At 31.4% G+C, this 24,408-nt stretch overlaps 1 protein-coding gene across 1 annotated transcript in view; it reads left to right on the forward strand.

The window, feature by feature from the left end:
• Positions 1-24,119, forward strand: part of LOC143238769 (CCR4-NOT transcription complex subunit 1-like) — a 91,887-nt gene extending 67,768 nt beyond the window's left edge. The window contains 16 exon segments of the mRNA XM_076479292.1: positions 261-461; positions 938-1,195; positions 1,868-1,966; positions 3,699-3,766; positions 9,079-9,191; positions 9,194-9,297; positions 10,572-10,811; positions 11,142-11,305; positions 11,931-12,048; positions 12,174-12,275; positions 13,226-13,483; positions 14,253-14,321; positions 15,593-15,773; positions 22,620-22,752; positions 22,956-23,090; positions 23,886-24,119. Coding sequence (XP_076335407.1) covers positions 261-461; positions 938-1,195; positions 1,868-1,966; positions 3,699-3,766; positions 9,079-9,191; positions 9,194-9,297; positions 10,572-10,811; positions 11,142-11,305; positions 11,931-12,048; positions 12,174-12,275; positions 13,226-13,483; positions 14,253-14,321; positions 15,593-15,773; positions 22,620-22,752; positions 22,956-23,090; positions 23,886-23,949 — 2,307 coding nt within the window. The 3' untranslated portion in view covers positions 23,950-24,119.
• Positions 24,120-24,408: the final 289 nt, after the last annotated feature.

Here is a 24,408-nt window from a genome sequence, read left to right on the forward strand (position 1 = left end):
CAAGATTGGTAATTACTTGTTATCTATACAAGTGAAATTGAATTACATCTTATAATATTATATCATGGGCTATAAAGATGGAAATAATGTTTAACAGTATTACACCAAATTAACGAGCATTATAGTTTCATAAAGATGACCATTTAACCTTTACTTTTATGGGTTAGAATCTTTTTCACCATGAGAATATCGACTTTATTTTTTATATTAACTATCTTTTTGATTCTGAATTTTTCCAACAGTGGTTCTTTTCTTCTCAGACACAGGTTAATCAGACATTCTCTACTGATAGCATCAAAGAGATCTGTGAAAAGGTAATGGCTGAACTTGATCAATACATTCAGAGTCTGATGGCTATTCCAGCAACTCACCAAGCTGTAGCTCTTCACAGTTTGAGAGAAGAAATGTTTCTGTTTCAAAACACTGGAAACGTTGTCACTGCTGTTTCTCTCATCCAGAAGGTGATTGCACATTTTATTCAAGTCATTTAAAAACTTTAATTATTTGTGCATTTAGTATAGAAGATGAAAATACACATCAGATACAGTTGTTTGTCAAAATGGGGTTAAGATGTTATACTGTCTCTTTAAGTTAATTTGATTACAACATAATGCATCCAGGTTTCTCATTAGGTCCTCTATTATAACAGAACTGGGTATATTTTGGTCCAACAGTTACATTATGATAGTTCAGTAAAACGTCAATTATAAGGTTAGTTTTCAACTCAGTGCAGGTGTGTGTAAATGTAAGTTGTCAATCATGTCTATTTGGTACCGTAGTAATATCAAGATTAAAATATGAATGTATTTAAGTATATTTTTTAAACCCATAAACAAAAATCTAACTATTGTTGCACGTGGGTTTATATTTCAAAAAAAAAATTGTAATATCACAAACATTTGTTGTGTTTAAGTAAATATTTGTCATTTATTTCCAGGCTGTAGATAGTTTTCTAAAAGGAATGGCTAAATATCCATCTCTTCCTGAAGCTGCTAATTACTATCGTGATGGTCATCTGCTTGTTTTGAAGGCGCTCTTTTACCACCGGACATTCGGTATTCAGTGGACTGTTGAAAATGTTACTCGAGCATTAATTAAATGCCATGAAGATTACTGTTTGAACATGGAAGGCTTAGGTTGTCTTATCCAAAACCACTTGATCAATATGCCTGCTTATGATCTACATCTTTCACAGGTAAATAGTGGCTGAAAAACTGTAATTCACTGTAAATTTAGACATATTTGAAGCTATTTGTTTTTAATGGGAATATTGTTAAATTTAAGAGTATTTTACAAACTTTTACATTAATTTAGTGACGAACATAGTGATTAATCAATTCAGTAATATAATAACAGCAACCTTTATACTAAGGAAATTCTAATTTTCATGTTTACAATATTTTATCTCAGTATTGGGTCAAAATCAGGTAACAAATTTTATTTAGTAAAACAGTTTGCATTTGAGAGAACATTACAAGTGTCTTTGATAATAATTAAAAGGTTTGTAGGTGGTATTGAATTAATTAAAGTGGATAATATAAAGTGGGTGTTCCTGGACATTTGTTTGGCATTAGTTTTGACTTTTATCATTAGCAAAATGAACATGAATTTCTCTTTGAATCAGTTAATTTTAGTTTCAAAGTTTATCATCACTTGGTTTGAATATTTTAAAATTATAATAAAAACATAAAAAAATGCAAGTTAGTACAGTCTATTTTCAACTACATAATTTTGATCTGTATCATTGTAAATAAAATGGTCTATAATACCATATTAATGAGTATCAAAATCTCCTGAAGCAAAGCAACCAGTGTCGTTTTTAAATTCTGAAAATAACAGCTTTTCTTTGAAATATATTTTTATATAGATAATGGAAGGTGGATTCAACAACAGTGCTGTGGCATTTGCTATGCAACTTGTGAAACATTATATTGTGGATAAATATCATTATGGGTTATTTTCAGTGGTAAGTTTTGTTTAACAATTAAATGTAGTTATAATAATTAACATGTTAAATTTCTAACAACCTTATGCAAATCAATTCTTACCTTATACAAAGCAGAATATCAAATTAGCATCTGGATAACTGATAATGCATTTTCTTTAAATTCAAAGCCAAAAATTTATTAGTTTAAAAAGAAAAAAGAGGAAATGGGATGAGGTGTATTTTTCAGGTTTTTATTCCCTATTTTGAGCAAAAAACAAAACCCTTGTGCACTGTTCAACAGTTTACTGTAACCATACCAAGAATTATGGACACTGAGCCAGTTTCTGCTGGATGATTATGTACCCCAAAATATTTGATTCTGTTTTATTTTTTGTTTTACCTGTTTTTATAGAATATAAACCTGCCAGGAACACACAAACTTTGAAATATCTATATAATTTTGAGTATAATACAAAACCTAAATACTCGTCAAGTATACGTGTGGGTAAAGGTTTTTTTGTTTTTGTACAAAAACATTGTAGAAAATACAAAAGGAGAACAATCTGTACTGTACATTATTAAATTATATGTGAGGTCTTTACTTAATATATACAGTCTGTCAATTTACAGCTGTATCTTGTATGTCCTGCATTATTTTTTGTAATTCAGCAGTGCTGTTTGGTCCTTCCAAACTCTTACATGCACTAGTACAACTTTAATACTGTTAGTATTTAAACTTTATGATTTTGCATGTCCTATCAGCCTCTTTATGGTCAGTATATGGCTTTGTGGGTTTGTTAAAAAGATGAATTGCTGTCTAACAAATCATATTCTTGGGAGAATAATATGGATCAACAGTAATGCAATCAGTTTTGTGTAGATGATAATGATAGCATCTGAGATCCATACTGATACTCCACAATGCTTCAGAAGTGTTCATAAATTGCTAGTTTGTTTACCATTGGAGAAGAGAACAGCATGTTTCATTTGTCATGAAATAATGCAATTTTGGATTTATCAGGAAAGATAAAACTCTTCCAGTTTTGCTTGTTTTACTCTTTTTATAATCTGATATCCACTTTAACTTGTTGATTTACTTGCATCTTATTAGCGGTATTTTTCAGCAGCTACACAACTGAAACTGCTTGCTTAGCTGAAAGTACAAATGCAAATGTTACTTTGCAAATACAGTAAGAAACACTAAGTTGTTGGCCATGTCCGTACTGGACTTTCTTCTATTTTGTAAAGGAAACACACAAGATGCTTACCATACTTGGAAAATATTAATTATTTATACTGACAAGTTTCATAAAGTTTCTATTGTAGTTTTGCATGTAGTATCCTTTCAGTAAAGTTTTGAATTCTGCATACGTGTTAGAGTATTTGGGGCTTAAGAACCATGAACGGAATTTTGTGCTGCCACCCAGCATGATGTGACTGCTTGTATTTTTTAGACTTTTTACTGGTGTGGCACTTTTTGATTGGTTCAATGACAATCTTAGTGTTAACTATTAACAGATGACTTTTCTGATGCATTTAATTCTCAAAATTTAAATAGATGGTATATCAAGTTTTTCCTATTGCACTGTTTTTATTTTTGATTTTCTCTGTTTTCATAAATATTTCTATTACTGTACTTATCAGGATTTATAAAATATATGGAACTGTATATATCTGGCACTTAAACTGATCACAGGAATTTAGCTATGCAGTGTTAGTGTGAGTTGTGTGAACACTTGCTTAAAAAAATAATTCCTTTGGCAATGTTTAGGTTGATCTTCATAATACGATGGAATTACTTATTCACATTGCTGCTTATTCAAGACAATTACCAGAGGGGTAAGTACTCAGTGGTTTTTATAATTTAGTCTAGTTCAGTATACAGGTGCTTATTGTTTTATGCTGTTAATTAGTGTGGCATAATAACTTGCAATGCTTAATAAACACCAGTTTTAATTTGAAAAGGCAATTATAATAGGTTCTTAAGAAATTATTTAAAGTAGGCTAATCATATGAACTAAAAATAAAGAAATAAATTAATGAAGTTTAATTCTGTATAAAAGAAATGAAAAAGTGACTACAAATACCTATAAACATGGAGTAGTCTTGATATCAACCCATGGCTATACAGCAATATATAGATTACTTTTGGCTGACTCTTCATGATTTACTAGCATAATGTTATTTTGATATTGGGAGTTATATAATTGTTCAAATTTAGTTCAGAGCTTGATCTATCTCATGATATTTAGAGCTAGCCAATTTAACTATCTGTCTCGTGAACTAGTAGATTAATTCACGAATACAATAAATTAAGTAAAGTTAGTGTTTCGTACTGGATACTATTTTCAGTTATTCAACTTTTCAAATCTAAATATTGCCATTTATTTGTTTTTAGCACAAAGCTACATAATTGGTCTGGAAGACTGCTTTTTGATTTGAGGATCTTGATTCACCTTTCATTAAACTTGCTTAATCTGTATATTTATTATTGCATAGTTATTAAAGCTACCTGCTGCTGTTACTAATGTTAAACTGCTGATTTAGGAAGGCAACTGCCAAACTCTGTTCAGATTGCTTTAGTATTAAAGTTCAAATATGCTTCTACTTCATTCCCAGTGACTATCAAACGAAATAAGAGCTCATAACAAGAGGAAGTTTATGTATAAGTATTCAAAAATGTTTAATGATATTGTACCATCCTCAAAGGGTATGAATTATGTAAGATGTGCAGTTTGCATTTGTGGCTTCTTCGTTGCTCATGAAAGTGAAAATGAGATAAGAAAAAAGAATCTCAACACTATTAAACACCATCAAAATTGTTCAAGGGAACCTGGAATTAATAAATCTCTTATTTTGTAAAATCTGATATAAATAAGAAAATGTGATTTGACCTGAATGTTTATTCACATCCTTCCTTTGTTATGGAACACAATTTTCCTTTGGTGGTTTCACACCATGCTTGAAGTTTTACTTAAAGGTTTCGAGATTCAGAAATCACTAAAAAATATGGATGCTCTAGAACCAAAACCTTTCTACTAGTTGGAAAAATGGCTAGCAGTGCAACTGAACAAATTATGAGTACCATTAAAATGGGGTTTTGAACTTGTCTGCTGATGGCAGTATTGATGTTGACAGTGAACTCTAACCTATTGTAGTGAAATTTTTCAATGAAGAGGAAAATGTTGTAAATGTTTACTTTGGTTTTCCAATTAAATTGAAAATATCTTCTGACAAGCATATTGCAGGATCTGTTCAAGAAATATCTTCAAAACTCTTAAAATGGTAAAGTTGTGTATCAATAGCTGTTGACAACACAAAAGAGAAAAATGAAGGCTATCTTCTGAAACTTAATTGTGAAATGATGATAATGGGATGCTCAAGTCACCTTTATTTGGCAACAGAAAGATCAACAAAAGGTGCAATGCAAGTTTTATGAAATTCTCATTGATATTTATTACTATTTGAACAAGAGTGCAGATGGGAAACTTAAATATTAAAGAACTACAGAATCTGTTTATGTTCTATACAAATGTGAACAAAAAACATCCATGCTATTGTCTGTTCTATGCAGATCAGAGATATCAGTGCAAGAAAAATGAAAAGAAAAAAAACTGTCAGGCAGACATCTCTAGATAACAAAAGTCTGTGAACAACATGGGAAAAGTATTTTCAGCTTTAAAAAGTGATTATACGTACATTTCCAGCATAGGACTAAAACATTTGTTCCTATTTTGATCACTTAATTTTATATGTTTATCATCCTAATGTCAATTTCTTGTCTTGTCAGTCTTGTATTAAATGCTTGTGATACGTACTTGTTAAATTTGTAATTCTTAATGTACTATAAGAAGCACAAGAAATAAAATTGATTTTAGGGCACTGGTAAAAATGGATTATTTAATTATGAGCTATTCAAATTGTTTTATTTTAAGGACAAATTTTAATTAAATAAAAAGTTATAGGTTACTTAATAGGGATAGATTACTGAAGAGGGGGTTGTAAGTAGCTCCATATGTAAAACGAGCTACATCCTGTTGAAATTGAGGATACCAAAGTTAAAAGCAAGAAAACTGGTTACATTAGTGGATGTAAAGGCAAAAGCCAAACAAATGGTGTTACAAACCAGTAACTGATTCTGAAAAAAATTAATGAGAAACTCTACAGCGAGGTAAAAATTTCAACTGTTAATGAGGTATAAATTATGGATTATTTTAATTTCAGGCTCATACAATGGGAAGTGCTGGTCAAACAATGACTAAGATTTTTAGAAACTGTTGTAGATGGTTTTGTTCATCAGCTGTTCAAGAAACTTACTAGAAACAGTGCTCTTGTAGATTTATTATTAACTTCTGATATAGAAATTGCAGAGAGTGTGGGAGTTGGGGAATATCTGGGCGCAAGTGATCATTGCTGTATTAGGCTTGTTCCTCTGCAATGGTAATAACAAATATTTTGATTACAAATTTTGAAAAGGTATATTTTAATAGAATACGAAAAGTATTCTGCATGAATTGGACAGCTGGGCTATTTGGAGACACTGATCAAATATGGAAAGTTTTTAATCAAAGTTGCAAATATTCAAGATAAACATAATCCTTACAAAAAGAAAAGGGTGGTTGCCAATAAAACTAAGGTTAGTTCCTGAGAGAGTATGAGATGAAATTAAAAGCATGTAAAATTTAAACTGAAGTTGACTGGTATGGCAGAAAATTTAGAAGATTGAAAAATATAAACTAGTAACTCAAGAAATTAGAGCATTAAAAAGGATATTTGAGAAAAGATTGGCTGAGAAAGTAAAAGTTAAGAGTAAAGATTTGTGTTAAATATGTTAAAGATAAACAAAATCTTAGGATTTTGTAGGCTCCCTGAGGAATATAAAGGATGGCTTGTATTTAGAATTAGTAAATTCTGCTTCATTCTTCAGTTTTTATTACTGAAGATTTAAGCAATATTCTTCATCTTGAACAACTGTTAGAAAGAAAAAAAGGTGAACAAAATAATTGATTTTATTTTCAGCTTAAAAAAATTGGACAGTAATGAGTGATGAGGGCTTTTGTGTGTGTGTGAGCGAGCGAGCTATTGAATTGTAGAAAAGTGTCAAAAGATTTGAAGTTAACCAATCACTCCCCTTTTCAAGGAAGGTGGAAAATCTTTCCTTATAAATCTTTCGACATTCTTTTAAAAACAAAAATAATTTTTTGTAGGTGAAGGTAGAAGTGTAGATTTAGCATATCTGGATTTTCTAAAAAATATTTGAGAAGGTGCTACATAAGTCTTAAGAACAAAAAGAACTGTTGGTGTGCATGATGAGTAAACTGAATAAAAAAAAATGGTGAATGTAAAAAAAGAGGGTTGTTATAAATGGAATTTAGTCAAACTGAATTTGTCGTAAGTGGGGTACATAAGGCTTAGACTTAAAACCTTTGACATGTGTATGGTGGAATGGTCTTTAAGGTTTTGGGTGTTGCTAGCTGTGAAGTGGACCACACTACTGATTTACAAAAGGATTTAGATGATTTGCTGAGTTAGACAAATAAATGTTTTAATTATAATTCAAATTAATCTGTATGCATCATCTTGTATTTATTACAAGTGTAATTTGAATGGGAATAGTTTTAAGAGTATCATAAATATCATAAAAGAAAGGAATCTTGGTGTAATAGTTGATCAGTCTCTTAAGCCATCCAAACTGTTGCTAGCAGTAGGGTAAATAGAATTTTAGGTTGTATCTCAAGAAATGCTGAATAAGTCTAAAGAGGTTACTTTCATTGTTTAGGTCACTGGTTAGGACATGTTTGGAATATTGTTCAGTCTTGGGTTCCTTATTTCAGTAAAGACATTGAATTGTTGGAAAAGTTCAGGAAGGTTACTAAAATGGTACTTGGAATGGAGGGATTGTCATATGAGGAAAGATTAAGATCCTTAAGTGTTTTTTCTTTGGGGGGAAAAAAGTTGATCTTGTTAAAAAGTTTAACATTATAATTGGAATTGATAATGTTGATGCATCCATATTTTCTCATATTTAATAGTGAGAATAGTAGGATTAAGGTAAACAAATATGAACTTTGGAGAGGTGGGAATTATCTTCAGCAAAAATGGTTATTTTTCTGATAGGATGGTTGGCCTCTTGAATGTACTGTCTTTTTGTATTGGAAGTAGTAAATATAAACGAGTTTAAGAGAGACTTTGGTAACTATATAAATATAAGGTCTATTTCTAAGATTTTTATCTTTTAAACTTATTTAGCAGTTCATAGTTTTAGTTTAGAAGATGGCATAGCCAAGATGGGCCAATAGGTCCTCGGCTGTTCAATAAACATTGTTATTATATCAGTAAAGAGAATTTGTTCAATCTGAGTGGCAGCATGGCATACTTTTTTATAAAGTAAGCTTAAGGTGAAACATGAATTTTGTTATGTCTCAGTGATGCCACTTGTTTATAATAAAAGCAACAATGAGAAAATTTAATATTTGACTTGAATGTTTTAACATCCAATAGATAGTATAAATATGTTAAGTGTTTTATACTTGACAAATGTGAGTGTTCATACTAAGTTATTAACACCACTATTATAAACATGTTATTCCTGATAAGTTGGTTTTATTGTACAAGTTTAGAAAATTTTAGAATTTGATTCACAAATGGTAAAAATTAAAAATATAATGTGCAATGTGTAGAGACTTTTTATCATTTTTTGATTCACTGTACCATCTGCTCTAGACTGAAGTTTTGTCTATTCAAGGTTAACAAACATATTTTGGGTCACTAAATCAAAGAAATGCAATAAGACCTCTTGCACTTGTGTTTATGAAGTCTTTTAAAACCTTTTTAATTTGCCAGTTAGTAACCTAAAGAAATGTGCACTAGTCCACTACACCAATCAATTGATCAATCAGTGACCATAAATTAATAAATTGCAAAATATAAAGTCCAGAAGTTTATGAAATGAGAAAATAAAACTCGAAAATGCAAGTAAAATAAAGTATATTGTTAATTTTCTATTTAAAGTTTCATTGGGAACTGAGTTCATCATTTGGTTTTCCAGGTTTTATATAATTTGAATGGTTTGTTTATTACATTATGACCAGCCCTTTAGAAAACCTGTTAGTTCTATGTTTGATATTAACATCGATTTTCTTATTACTTAGCTTATTGCAGCTGGTTGACACAATACAGGATATTTTGGATCAGTCACCAATGGGACCTATGTTCATGATTCACACTGGAATTTCCCTAGCTAGTGAGAGTAATGATCCTCCTGGCTTCATAAGAAAACAAAATACTTGTTGCAAGAATGGATTAACAGATATTGCACTGCAAAGGATGGAAAGGACAGTTCTAAAACATTTTCTTCATTTATTCGTAAGGTATTAAAATTAGACAGAGTAATTGAACTAACTTGAAGTTACCAGCTCTGATTTAGAATTACATTGTTTAAAAATAAAACCTAATCATCATTAACTTCACCTTTGAAATGATTTTAATTTATTAATTTATTTTCTAAACGTGCAAATGTGTATTTTTGTAGCTGTTGGATGTTTATTGCAATGTGTTTCTTTTACTGTACATGTACTGGTTAAGTCCATTGTGCTGAAAACCTGGAGAATTACTTAAATATTTTTGTTGGACACAAACTGATTTTTGAGCAAAGTATTTTCACTAAATATTTGTTTGGAAATTTATATATTCGTATTGATTTAGTGACTACTTTGAATGTAAGGTGAATTTCATGTTAAGAATATAAGAAAAATGCTTTTTTTTTTCATATTTAATTTACTAACATTTTGAATGTCTGTTTTAAATAGGTAAAAATTTAAGTAATAAAGAAAAACTAAGTAATAAACATACATAATAGTGCTCTCTAACTATCATATTAGATTTATAATTAAGTTGCAAACAAGTTAAAATAATTCTCTTTCCTGATTGTGTTATCCACAAAATTGAAGGCTGAATAATTTGCAAACTGCCTTTAGACAGTAAAATAGTCTTATACATCGTAGTAGATGAAATATATTCTCCGTTTGTTATAAATAATTCAATAGAAATTATTGGAGAGTACTGACATTTTGAAATGGGTGTGCTTGAAAAAGAATGGCAGTGAATTTCATTTTATTTCGTATATTGTACTAAAGCAAGGAGACCTTTTAAGTTATGAATCCATATTTTAGCTTGAGCTTGTTTGTGGTGCAGTTATGTTTGTGTAAAACTGAACTTCACATAGGGGGTAAAAAATCTTAAACTGGGAATTGTGATGTGGAGAAGTGCCACGTGATACAGAAAAGTAAAGGTTGAGAACTTATTTGAATATTTACTTTTAACAAATTACTACTTAAGTAATATTAAAATTTGAAGTATAAACTGCATTTTGATGCCAGGCTTATTGACGCTCATTGATCAAAACATTTTTTATTTAAACTTTGAATGTAACATAACTCTTAAACTATGACTTCCAAATTTTCATCCTACCCAAATACATAAGGTTAAACTGTAACAGGATGTATTTTAAATGCACATAAAATGATGATCTTTCAATTGAGTTTCTGCGAATTGATAATGGAAATATTTCAAATTTTATTTTTTGTATCTTTTTAAATACTTATCTGATTTCAAAATGATACAACTACAATATTTATTTATGTAGATGGATATACAAGGAATTCTGAAGACAGAAGACATGATTATTAGGTTCTTGAGACTCAGCACTGAAATGTGCACTGACCTGTGTTACAAAACTATCTCAGATCAACCTAATACCTCTCCAGTCATTGTGCGAACTAAGTGTCTTTATACTTTAGATGCTTATGTGCAGCTAATCACCTTGTTAGTGAAGCATATTGGAGATACTGACAATATCCTTCCAAAGATAAACTTACTCCATAAGGTATTAAGAAAAAAGTTGTGAAAATATTTTTGTCAATTAATATAAGTTTGACTTTTTGTTCATGTTTTGATGTGTAAAGACATTTTACATATTTCTTCTTTTTATTTGTTTTTTTTATTTTACATAAAGCTCTAATTTTATTTTTTTTATAGTATTGCCACTAATGGATATTTCTCATTAAGGTTGTGTGTGCTACTGATATCTCTATCATTTAACAATAATACAACAAACTTAATTTAATGTATATTCTCCCCATGTTTGATTAGTTATTCCATTTCAGTATTGTTATTTTTTTCTCTAAATGAGGATTGGTCAATCTTATATAAACAGGTACTTGGTATCATTGCTGGCAAATTACTTCAGGATCATAACTTCCGAGGTAAAGAATTCCACCAGTTTCCCTATCATCGGTTGTTTATTATGTTATTCTTAGAATTCAGTGTCCCAGAACCATTTGCAGAATCAATCAGTGTTCCTGTCCTGGCAGCATTCTGGTAGGTGGTGAATTATCTAAGACAGATCTACTTAAAACAGTTTTAGTTCACAAGAAATTCGTTTGCAAACTGAACCATTAATTTAATTTTGATTTCTATATTATTTCATTGTTGGTGTTTAATAAGAAGTTAATTATTGAAAGTGGAAAGTAATTTTTATATTATTAATTCAATTACAGTCATTAGAGCAGTTGTATTCAGGTCCAAAAACTTTGTAAATTAATGTTTACTGTTTTAATTTCTAAAGTTTTGTTTTGTAGAGATGTAATGAAAGTATTTTAAATACTGTTTGTAATTGCTGCTGTTTCACTCCAATTTTCAGTTTTAATGGAAAATAAGTTTTACTTTCAAAGGATTTTATTCTTGTATTACATTTCTTATTACAGGATGTTTTTCACCCTGGTATATTTCATTATATCACTTACATAATTTTAATTACTGTGTTATTAATAAACTGTGATCTTTCTCTGATTTTATAATCATAACTTGCAAAATGTTTTAGAAAACACTAAAATTTAGCATTTCTTATCTTCAATTGAATTTGGTGATAGGATATTAATAAGTAAAATCACAGCACTAAATTATCACTTTAACACTGGATTTTGTGACTTAATGTTTACTTCAGCAACACCCTTCATATACTCCAACCTTCAAAAGCCCCTGGATTTACTTATGCATGGCTTGAATTAGTGTCGCATCGTGTGCTTCTAAGAAAGATGTTCGTTATCAATCCACGACGAAAGGTACATTTTTAGATAACTTAAATAGTGTTAACTGCTCAATTTTCTTATTTATATATTGAGAGAATACAATATTATGACATTACTCAATTTGTCAGATAGACATGCAGCAATTCTCTTTGTTCTAGGTTTGGAGAATGTATGCCGAGCTACTGATTGACTTGTTCAACTTTTTAGCCCCTTTTCTGAGAAATGTGGAACTTCCCAAACAGATAAAATTGTTGTATAAGGTGAGAAAAAACTAAAATCCTCATAGTGAACAAACTCTTAAGTGATTTAATGTCGATTTTTAGTTGAGTTGTTAATTAAGTTTCTATTCATGTTTTCTCGGCTATCTTCTAACAATATTATTGTTAGGTGTGATAATATGAAAATTAAAGAATGTTTAAGGAGTTTGTCTTTCTTTTTGTGGTACAGTATCAACTATTTTTCTCATTTTTTTTATAAGAATTTATTAACTCATTCCTACATAAAATGAGTGTGGCATATATACAGTGTAGTATGGACAATTGTACTTAACCATTTTCTCCAACACCAAGTGTGGGTTACTTTATGTACCAAGATTATCATATATAATTTCTAGTTATAAAAAGTTTTTAAGACAGCTTTACTTTGTGACTGGCATTTTTAAATTTTGTTTTCTAGAATTCCTTTTCTAATTTAAGTTATCATGCATGAACTTGCTAAAACGTTTTTAATGAAGTATGCTATCATTATCTTCCTTTTATTCACAATATTTCTCATGTCTGAGATCATGTATATTTAGCGGTTTTGCTTTGTAAAGTAAAATATTCATTTAGAATTTATAGTTACTGACATGTTTGTTATTTCATAGTATTTTAGTAAGCTTAATACTTTAGTGTAATATTCTTTGTTTCTAATGTTCCTCATTGAGTGATTTTCATCTAAAATATAAAACAAGGTGCATTTCTATGTTTACATAATGCAGTTTTATAACTCTGTAGGAATAGGCCTAGTAGTTGAATTCTTCTATTTTGTTGCAATAAGCTTAGAAAATTTTAATAACTTACAGCACTTAAAAAAACTATTCAGTTCAAATGTATACAGAATTTTACCTTCAAATTTATTTTGTCTTAATGTGAACAATTTATCCAATTTTTTTAATTACTTAAATTCAAGATTAGTCTAATCAAACTGATACTTGTTAACTATCTTATAGGGGACCCTTCGTGTTCTGCTCCTCCTCCTTCATGATTTTCCAGAGTTTCTCTGCGACTACTATTTTGTACTTTGTAATAGTATTCCATCAAACTGTATTCAGATGAGAAACATCATTCTTAGTACATACCCACACCACATGAAATTACCAGATCCGTTCACTCCCAACCTTAAATTTGACTTGTTACAAGAGATCTCGCAGTCACCTCGTATACTAATAAACTTTGACAATGTAATTCAACCAGCAACCTTTAAGAAGGTAAGTAGTTCCTGTTTAGTAGATTTGTGCTTATATTTTGATTCATGTTTGATTAATATCATTATTAGGGCCACTGAGTACAGCAAAACCAGGAGAACTGTTATAAAGTTAAAGTGCATGAGTGTGCTCACCCCTCTAAAATAAATTTCTTGAAACCATTAATTAATCTCGTATTATTTTCATTATGACACAAGTGGTTTATAATTTGCTCCAGTCTTATGAACCTTGTCTCTAACTATTTTCAAAATTGAGCTTCATTAGTAATTATTCAAATCACTACATATTAAAGGGTAGCGACTAAACACCCTTTAATAAAAACCAGCAAAAAAGACAAATCATATGGAGCATAGCATGGATAATTATATATTCTTAATTGATACCAGCTTATTACTAAGTACAGATATTAGATGTACATGTTGGGATAAGCAGAACAATAATGAAAGAAACTTATTTTTGAAGAGCTCCAAATTTTTCTTGTAAACAATGCATTAAAATGAAAGTTGAAAAATCTTTCTTAGAAAGAGACCCTAACTCAATGCTACAAAAGTTTGTTCTTAAATGAAAAGAAAATTACAAATTTATAGTAAGTAGAATGTATTTCTACTTGTATTGAGAAACGCACACTTGCCAACCCCTTTATTTAGGTGTGTGGCAATACATTGGTGAAAAGTGTAGTTTGTTGCATAAGGAATGGAATGTTTTTTCCTCTATGGTTGATAATATATCTTTTAAATATTCAAACTATTTCAATATTGTCCTCATTTTTTAGGAATTGGACTCTTATATGACCAGTCGAAGTCCAGTAACCTTCCTGTCAGAGTTGAGAAGCATTTTGCAGGTTTGCTGTTTTTGTTTTAAAAACTTGTTAAACGGCTACAATTTCATAGGTTCTACCTTAATCAAGATGTTCTGTTGCAGAAATGTACTGTAAATGATATAGATTAGAAAATTTTAAGACTGATTGTAATTTCACCAATATTGCAGATAAAAAGTATGGATAGTATAAACAGTTTTTCCAATAATAGATATATATTAGTTTCAAGATACAAGTTATTGAAAAAAAGTTTTAGCTGCATGATATTCTAATCTTGTGAAAAATCCCTTTTTCACATATCACATTAATGTTTTGATGTGTTTAGTCAGTCAAGAACATTCTTGAATATCTTGTCTTTCTCTCTCAGTTTTCCTAATGGTGTTTTTATGTATATGGGTAGGCAGAATTCTTTTATAGTAAAGGTGTCTTTTGACTTGTGCATATAAATTTCAACAGAAAAGGACAGCACACAATCCATTTATTTTAATATATTGAAACAAGTCAAACATATTCACAAATGTTTATTCCACAGTTAATCACATTTGTATCCCAAGCTTTAAATAATCTTTTCAACAATAGTCCACATAAGCAGTTTCAGGTAAGTTGGAATCCAATGTGAGACAAATTCTTTATTCTATTACTACAACACAGTGATAAATTCTTATTACCACATTTGTATTCAAAGCTTTAAATAACTTATAGAAATGCCATACAGGATGGTTTAGTTATTTTGGAAATTAAACAATAAGTTAAAATTGTTAAGTTTGTTATATTTTTATTTAAAGAGGATGACTTATAAAGCTGGTGTTCTTCTTCAGATTATGCACTGTTGTTGTAAGCTGTATATTTTGATGAAGAGCACCAGTCAATGTCATCTTCCTTTAAATAAAAATATAATGCACTTGGCAATTTTTCAACCTACAACCTATCCTTTAATTTTGGTGTCTTTGTTGCGTAGGCAGTTTTAACTATTTCAGTTAATTTAGTGTCCAATTAACGAGACTAATTATTTTTATATATTCTGTTATTACAATACAATCTACAATTATTACACTTTAGTAGTATTCCTTTGGTATTTACATTTTAAATTCATTTCCTTATTGTTTTATAATTATTTCAAATTCTGTACTTCAATGAAAATGTTTCTGACTTTGGCAAATCGTATTGTAAATTGCAATTTATTCCATTTGAAGTAACTGAAAGTATTCATAACTTTAATTTCTAATGTATATTCTGCAAAAGAGCTGCTTCTAAGTATGTAGGTGTCATATATTAAATATAATTTTCTGTTTCAGGTTTCCAAAGATCCAGGAATGAAATACAATATTCCTTTAATCAATGCTTTAGTTCCTTATGTTGGTATCCAAGCCATTAGTCACATTCAAAGCAAAGGACAGACCCCAAGCATGGGAACAATTGCTCATACTTCTCATATGGACATATTCCAAAATCTGGCTGTAGATCTAGATACTGAAGGTTTGAATAACAGTATTTATTCATAATAATTTTTGAAATTATTCCACTAGAGTATTATTGCATAAATGATCTATCAATAGATGTTTCCTAATTTATGAAAATAAGGAGCTGTTTTCTGTGAAGATTTATTTTTCTTTTGAATGTGATTACATCACATTACAAAATCACGAAGTATTCAGTGTACCAAACAACATATTGCAAGAATTAATACATATAAAACACTTTGTACCTGTAATTATGCAGTTTCTTAGAAGAAAGTTGTACTTGCAAAACTGAAAAGAAATCAATTAAAACACTTGCTATGCAGCATAAATATAAATCTGATGTAATTTACTAGGAAAATTTGTATTAAATGTGTACTTATAATTCTATACAACCTTTATCGTTATTAAGAATTAGTAGTAAGTGTTTGTTTATTCATTGAGTAGACATGTATAAAAAATAAAATAAAAAATAGTGTGACATCACAATACTTTCTGTTCCTGTCATGAATGTTCTTCTTGAGTTATTCCTAATTACAGGTGGCAGCACTTATCTCAATATTCTTAACACTTCCACTTAAATTTAAGTTTTACACAAACTTACAATTACTGCCAATAATCTTTAGAGTTATTCTAAATGTTTTACAATTACTTTCAATCTGTTATTATAATCGTCACTCTATCTGGTTCATTTATCCATAGGTGCCAGTCCAACATTATCTCTGAACCTTTCAAATGCATTTCTAGCAAGTGGCTTTGTAAGAATGTCAGCAGTCATACTGTTTGTGGGACAATATTCCAGTTTTACTGATCCATTCTGCACACATTGGTGAATGAAGTGGTAATGAATATCAATGTGTTTTGTTCTTGCATGACCCACTGGATTCTGTGGCATTGCGATTGTTCCTTGGTTATCTTCCATGATACGAACAGGGTCATCAACTTCAGAACCTATTTCTTGCAGTAATCTTCTCAACCATACTGTTTCCTGTGCTGCAAGACTCAAGGCTATATACTCTGCCTCTGAGGTGGACAGGGCTATCGTGGATTGCTTTTTGCTAATCCAACTTACAGCTGCTCCTGCTTAAATGAAGATATTTCCTGATGTGGACTTCCTGTCATCCAGGTCTCCAGCAAAATCTGCATCTGAGTAATGACGTCTCCTGGTACCTTTTCAAACTTAAGACTAAGATCAGCTGTTCCTTTCAAGTAACGTAGGATTCTCTTTTCTGCTGTCAAATGTGCTGTGTTGGGCTGAGCACAATATTTCAATATTGTTCCCACTGGACATGCAATATCTGGTCTTGTTCCCATTGCAGCATACAGAAGGTTGCCTACAAACGACTGGTACAAACTGTGGTCAACCTGAGTGCTAACACCATCCTTTTGCAGTTTCACGTTTACATCTGATGGAGTTGTAACTGCCTTACACTCAGTCATTCTAAATTTCACCAGCATAGCTTGGATGTACTGTCTTCGATTTAACCATACAAAGCCATTCTTTTCATCCTGAACAACACTGAGTCCAAGGATGTAATGGAGCTTTTCAAGGTCTTTTATGCAGAATTTTTCCTTCAGTGCTTCCTTTATAGTGATTATTTCATCATCACTATCAGCAACCAAAATATCATCCACATATACTGCAACTATTGCTATATTTTCACTCTTCCGTATGTAAACACATGGATCTGCTGAACTCTGAACAAATTGCAGTTCCATCATCCGGTCATGAAATGATTTATTCCAACAGCGTGGTGACTGTCTCAATCCAGACAGTGATTTTTTCAGTTTACACATAAGGTTTTCCTTCCCTGGAACAGCATAACCTTCTGGTTGTTCCAAGTATATCTCTTCATCCAGATTTCCATTTAGAAATGCAGTTATGACATCCATCTGGTGAATTTTCAAGTTGTTCTGCACAGCAAATGCAATCAAGGAGCAAATTGATGCATAGCACACCATTGAGGAGAAGGTTTCCTCATAATCCAGACCATAATACTGTCACTAACCTTTGGCCACCAGCCTACTCTTGAACCTCTCTACATTTCCAGTATTTCTATACTTAACTTTGAACACCCACTTACAACCTATAGGTTTTCTTCCAGCTGGTAATTCCACCAGATCCCAGGTGTCATTTTCTTGTAAAGACTCAAATTCCAGATCTGTGGCCAACTTCCACTCCTTTACATTGCTTCACTTAATGTGCTTGGCTCTAATATACTGCATAAGTTTGCAGTGTGACAAACTGATTCATTTGCTGCTGCCATATCAGCATACTCATGATATCCATAGCAGATGAGGGGGTTTCCTATTTCTTGCTGGTCTTTCAGCTTTATCTTTAGCTTTAACTTCTGTTTATTGGTCCACTATCTGTTCACTTTATGAGATACACTCATTTCTCACAGGCTCTTGACCAAATTCTGTTTCATTAAAGATAACATCTTGCCATATGAAAATCTTCCTGGATTTTTTATCATACAGTTAATATCCTTTGGTGCAGTTATCATATCTAATGAAACGTACCTACATAGACTTCATGTCTAATTTCTGTCTTGATGCATCTGGCACATGTGCATATGCAAGTCACCCGAACACTTTCATGTGTTCTACATCTGGTTTCTTCCCATACCATCTCTCATATGGTGTACTACCATCTTTTATGCCGATGTGGATACTCTGTTACTCACATATGCTGCAGTAGCTACAGCTTCCACCCAGTGCATTCTTGGTAACATAGCACGTGACAGCATGCCTCTTGCTGATTCCACAAGGGTTCTGTTCCTTCTCTCAGCAACACCATTTTGTTCTGGACAATATGCTACTGACATCTCATGATGAATGCCTCTCGACTTCAAATATTGCTGGAACTCATTTGATGTATATTCTCTGCCATTATCTGTGCACAGGGTTTTTATGCTCTCTCCAGATTCATTTGAGTACAACTTCTCAAATTCCTTGAATGTCTCAGACTTCTTCTGTTTCAAGAAATACTCTGCAGCATCTTGAGTAATCATCAATAAATGTAACAAAGTACTTGCTATCTCCAATAGATGGAGTTTGCATAGGACCACAGACATCACTGTGTACCAATTCCAGTCTTCCCTTTGATCTGATTTCTCTCACTGACTTAAATGGCTTCCTGTGCATTTTACCTTCAGTGCATCCCTCACAGAAACTGGCTTCAACAGACTTCTGGAATTTGATTCCACTTACATTTCCACTCCTGACTAGCTTCTGTAACTGTGAAACACTGACATGCCCTAATCGTTGATGCCATATATCCAAGCCATTCATGCTGCTGTTTGAGGCTGAGGGATTCTCAATAACACTGGTCTTACAGCCCAGTTGGTATAGACCATCATTCTTTCTTGTACCCATGGCATGGAGTTGTCCTGATTTACCTCAGATGTAGCAGCTATTAACTCCAAACTGCACAATATTTCCTTTTTCAGTAGCAGCTTCTACTGAAAATAGATTGCTAGCTAATTTTGGTATATGAAGGACTCTCTGCATTGTAACATGCTTTGAATTACTGACTTTAAATGTCATTTCCAGTTTACAGTTTCCAACTCCAAGAGCTTCAACAGTTTTTCCATCACCAATCCTAACTTGCTAAGGTGTGCTAAACTTGTGATAAGTTGATATGTTCCTCTGGTGTGTCATATGCCTAGATGCACCAGAATTCACCAACACTTCCCCATTTCCTATTCCTTTATCCTGGTTTGTTACAAAGGCAACACCATTGTTTCCATCAGTATAATCTTCTGCCACATTAATATCCACATTCTTAGCTTTGTGGACTATTTCCTTCAGTGTTGGACAATTACATTTTATATGTCCCTCTCTGCCACACTTGTAACACTTGAAGCTGTTACCCCTTTTCTTTGTTTCTTGTGTTCCATGTGGTTTGAAGTTGCTGCAATTGGCTAATGCAGTTGATGTTTCATTCAATGTGGTTTTTTTCTTTTGTTCTTCATAAATCAGTGCCTGTTGCACAAATTCTAATGAGATGTCATCAATTTTGGTTTCCTGGGTTGTTACAATTGTATCATAGCTAGCTGGCAGACTACCAAGTAAGGTAACAACCTGATCTTCTGCTATTTCTGCCCCAACTGCAGCAAGCTGATCCGTTAATTCCTTCATTTGTTTCAAATGTTCCTGGACCATCATGCTTTCTTTCATCTCACATCAAAAATACCTCTTTTTCAAGAATAGTTTATTGGCTAGTGCGTTCCTATCAAAGTGAACACGCAGTACATTCCATACTTCCTTGGGAGTTGTGCATGAGGTGACAAGATAGTTGTGCACCTTGAATATTCAGAACAATTGTTGAAAATGTTCTTTCCCTTTTCCTGTTGAAATCTGCCCTTGTTTGATCATTGGCTGTCTCTGCCAATACCTCTGTTTCAGTCACATGGTCCCATAGGCCTTTTCCTCTCAATAAATGTTCCATTTGAAATTTCCATGTGGCCCAATTTTTTTTCTTCCAACTTATCAATTGATATTTTATTTTCCATTGTCAAACTATTTCAACCACAACTGTAATATTCCTTTCTTTGATTTAGATCTACTTCTCCCTTTATATGACTTGAGAAAATAGTGTCAATCAATATTTTACTTAAAGTATATCTTGGTATATCCCAGTGGCTTCCAGACAAAGGAAACTAATCACCCAGCGCTTGTGATGAAGTATCCATGTAAATCCTGTGCCATCCAACAAAAATTGTCATCCAAAACTGCTCTACAGTAATCTTCAGTATCTCCTGGATTACTTGTACTAACAATTTTAAAACAGTTTCATCTGTTTAAGTACTATTAGAGCATTCCTGGGCTCATAACCTGTTTTGTGTTTATTCATTGAGTACACATGTGCAAAAAAAGTGTGACATCACAATACTTCTTGTTCCTGTCATGTATAATGTTCTCCTTAAGTTATTTCTAACTACAGGTGGCAGCACTTATCTCAATATTCTTAACAATAAGAAATAAATTAGCCTCCTTTTTTTTTTTCTCCCTTTTGTTGTTATTGCTATGTTTCTAAGTGACACTTGGTATCGCTATCGTAAACATAAGTTGAAGTAACTTGCATGTTGTATGTTATTAGTTTATCCTTCAGTTTAATTGTTTAAACATTTATTTTCTTTGTACAAGTTTCTCATTTTCCTTTTGTCAGGTTTGTGTTCAACTTTTTAAAACTATCCATCAGTGAGTAAGTTTTTTATGTCTTATTAAATGATCTTGTTAAACATTTTCTTGGCTTAATTTTCCTTGTTATCAATAGATTCATTTTCACTGTTAGTGACTAGTGACATACATCCTTTTATCAGGAAATGCGGTCCAGCTTCTAGGCATTTTAGGTATGCTTATATCTAAATACATGCATTTGGTGGTACATTCATGATGTTAGGAAACTACATTAGTTCAAAAATAAACTTTGGATACACTACAATATTATAGCAAAAATCACTGGAGCCTTACCATGTCATCATTGTCTGTCTCGTCACATCTGATTATACTTTATGTAATGGTTGCACACCTTAACAACTGCTTTTTAGTTCAGTGTTTTTCAAAAAAGGCTTCAAATCTGTTGTGTCAAAAGCAGACCATTCTTCCCTACACGATTTTCTTAATTTGTATAATGTATGAGCTTAACAGTTTCCCCAAGCCCACTTCAGTGGTCCAATTTGCACAGAAGTTGATGGTTGCTGCATCTATTGATCTGACTGATAATACATGCACATACAGTACAACAGTATTTAATAAAATAAATGCATGTTTCACAGGTACACAATAGTTAAATGAGTTTTATAACTGAAGGTCTTATCTTGTTAAATCCATACATTAACAGGGTAAGTTCCAGATGGAAATCCTTTTTTTATGTTGCATACTGTGTTTGAGGGTATACACAGTTTTTTACCCATTGACCACTGTGGATTCTTGCTTGTTAGGAAATACCATAATTTTTTTTCATTTTGGCTACAGTGTAACTTGAAGTTTACTTTTGGTTATTTTTTATGCCCAAGCTCATCCATATTCCTTTGCTTTCTAATATTAAGTAAAAGGAATACTTGTGTCCTGTAAACTCTAAATTTCTTGTCTGATCGTATCTGTATAAACTGAATGGGAATGCATTATCAGAAAGGGCCATTATGTTCTTCCCTGAAATAACTGTATTTGTATTGCACTACTTATGCCAAACAATGCTGAAATGAGTCTGATAGATGCCTTTCCACCAAGACTTTTTGTAACCTATGATTGTTGCCCAGTTTGATATGAATATTCAAAATAATTTTAATATAACACAGTCATACTCTAATGTGTTTTGTTAAATGTGTAATGAGTATTATTTCTCAGAGATTTTCTTGAATATAAACTTTTAATAAAATGGGATAGGAACTTTAATTTCAAAAAAATGTAAACAAAAATCAAGTCAAATAAAAGTTAGTGGTTGTAAACTAACTCTTAAAATCATGTGTGATTCCAATTGAAAAAAAGGAATACCTGTAACAGATGACTGCCTAAGGTTACCTCGTACACTTGTACTATGTGTAATATTTTTATAATAAATTGCAAAATGTATTATTAAATTTCATAGTTTAATAACTTGCTAAAATTGATTGGTTGAATGAGTAAATATTGTACGTGGTTTGTTGCCTTTTACACCTTGAACTAGAAATGCTATAAATAGTTTTAAGAGGAAAGTGAACAATGCTCCTTTGTTTGTTTATATTTGATTAGATCCTTGAAATAGAAGGGGAATAAAGTTTTTCTCTACAAGACATGCAACTATTGCATTGGCAGTTGATACTCAGTAATGTTTAAAAATCTTAATTCTAATGTTAAACTTTGTTGAACCTCTCACTAGGCCGTTATTTGTTCCTGAATGCAATAGCAAATCAGCTTCACTACCCAAGTAGTCATACTTACTATTTCAGTTGTACTCTATTGTACTTGTTTGCTGAAGCCAACTCTGAAATCATTCAAGAACAGATCACTAGGTAAGTAGTTTTAAGATGTATATATTTTTTATCAGTTTGCATGTTTATAGCTATGCATGTTAAATGTACTTTTAGAAATAGTTCCAGCAGTAGTCAGATATTAATATAGTTAAAGCAAACATATACTTTCACATAGTTATCAACTAGAACAGCTATCTCAATGAACAGAATTTTTATAGCATTTAATAAACTGTTTTATCTAGGGTTCTTCTAGAAAGAGTAATTGTGAACAGACCACATCCATGGGGACTGGTAGTTACTTTTATTGAACTAATTAAAAATCCAGCATATAAAATCTGGAATCATGAATTTGTGCATTTTGCTCCTGAGATTGAGAAGTAAGTATCTGTAAACTCTTATTACATTGAGAACTTAAACAACATATTAGTAAACAAGATGATCTAATTAAATAATTTGAATTACAAGTTTCTAAGGAACAAATCATAACATTTTAGCCTGAACCTAGATAAGATTTTGTAAGTTAAAACATTGCAGGCCACACTATTTTGACTTTGTAACATAATGGTGGAAAAATATGATCAATAGTCTAAATAAGTTACTTAATACAAATGAGTACTCATGTTGTAAGCCTAAAAATTTGTATTTTTTTTTTTTTTCAATAATGGTATTCAACCATTTTTTCATTTTTATTTTTTTGCTAAAATATTTTGTAATGTTTATCCTTTGAATTGTACAGTAATAAAGTTTAGCTTAAATATTGCTTTAAGCATTGAGACCCTCAAAAATGAAGTTAATCAGTTATTAAACCCACTTCCTACTGGTTGCTACGTTGTTCTGTTCTTTAAAACCTATTAAAACTGAGCACCAACTAGAATAAGGCAATGTTGCTTTGTGAAAGATATACACACATGAGCAAATATTGAGATAGTTATTTTCCTTAATGTACTAATTACTGCAACGAATTTTGTAATTGATATTGTTAGATTTGGGTAATATATAACACTAAAAAAACTAACAACTGGAATTTAAGAATATTATGTAATTGTGAAAAGGTTTATTAAAACAATTAACGTTACATTTAAACTATACTTCTATTATGTCTTCAATGTAGCATACTGGTGTTTATTTACCTACTTTACAGAGCATTTAATTTCAGTCACTTTTTCATGTAGATTATTTGATAGTGTTGCTCGTTCCTGTATGTCTCAGAAACCTTCCGACGCTGCTACCAAGTGAGGGCTTGACTGTGATGTATAGGATCTTTTAATCGTTGTGATGCCATATTGATTGATGTACAGGATCTTTTAATCGTTGTGATGCCATATTGATTGATGTACAAGATCTTTTAATCGTTGTGATGCCATATTGATTGATGTACAGGATCTTTTAATCGTTGTGATGCCATATTGATTGATGTACAGGATCTTTTAATCGTTGTGATGCCATATTGATTGATGTACAGGATCTTTTAATCGTTGTGATGCCATATTGATTGATGTACAGGATCTTTTAATCGTTGTGATGCCATATTGATTGATGTACAGGATCTTTTAATCGTTGTGATGCCATATTGATTGATGTACAGGATCTTTAATCGTTGTGATGCCATATTGATTGATGTACAGGATCTTTTAATCGTTGTGATGCCATATTGATTGATGTACAGGATCTTTTAATCGTTGTGATGCCATATTG

This window comes from Tachypleus tridentatus, chromosome 13 (genome assembly GCF_004210375.1).
Source record: "Tachypleus tridentatus isolate NWPU-2018 chromosome 13, ASM421037v1, whole genome shotgun sequence".
NCBI classification, from domain to species: Eukaryota; Metazoa; Arthropoda; class Merostomata; order Xiphosura; family Limulidae; genus Tachypleus; species Tachypleus tridentatus.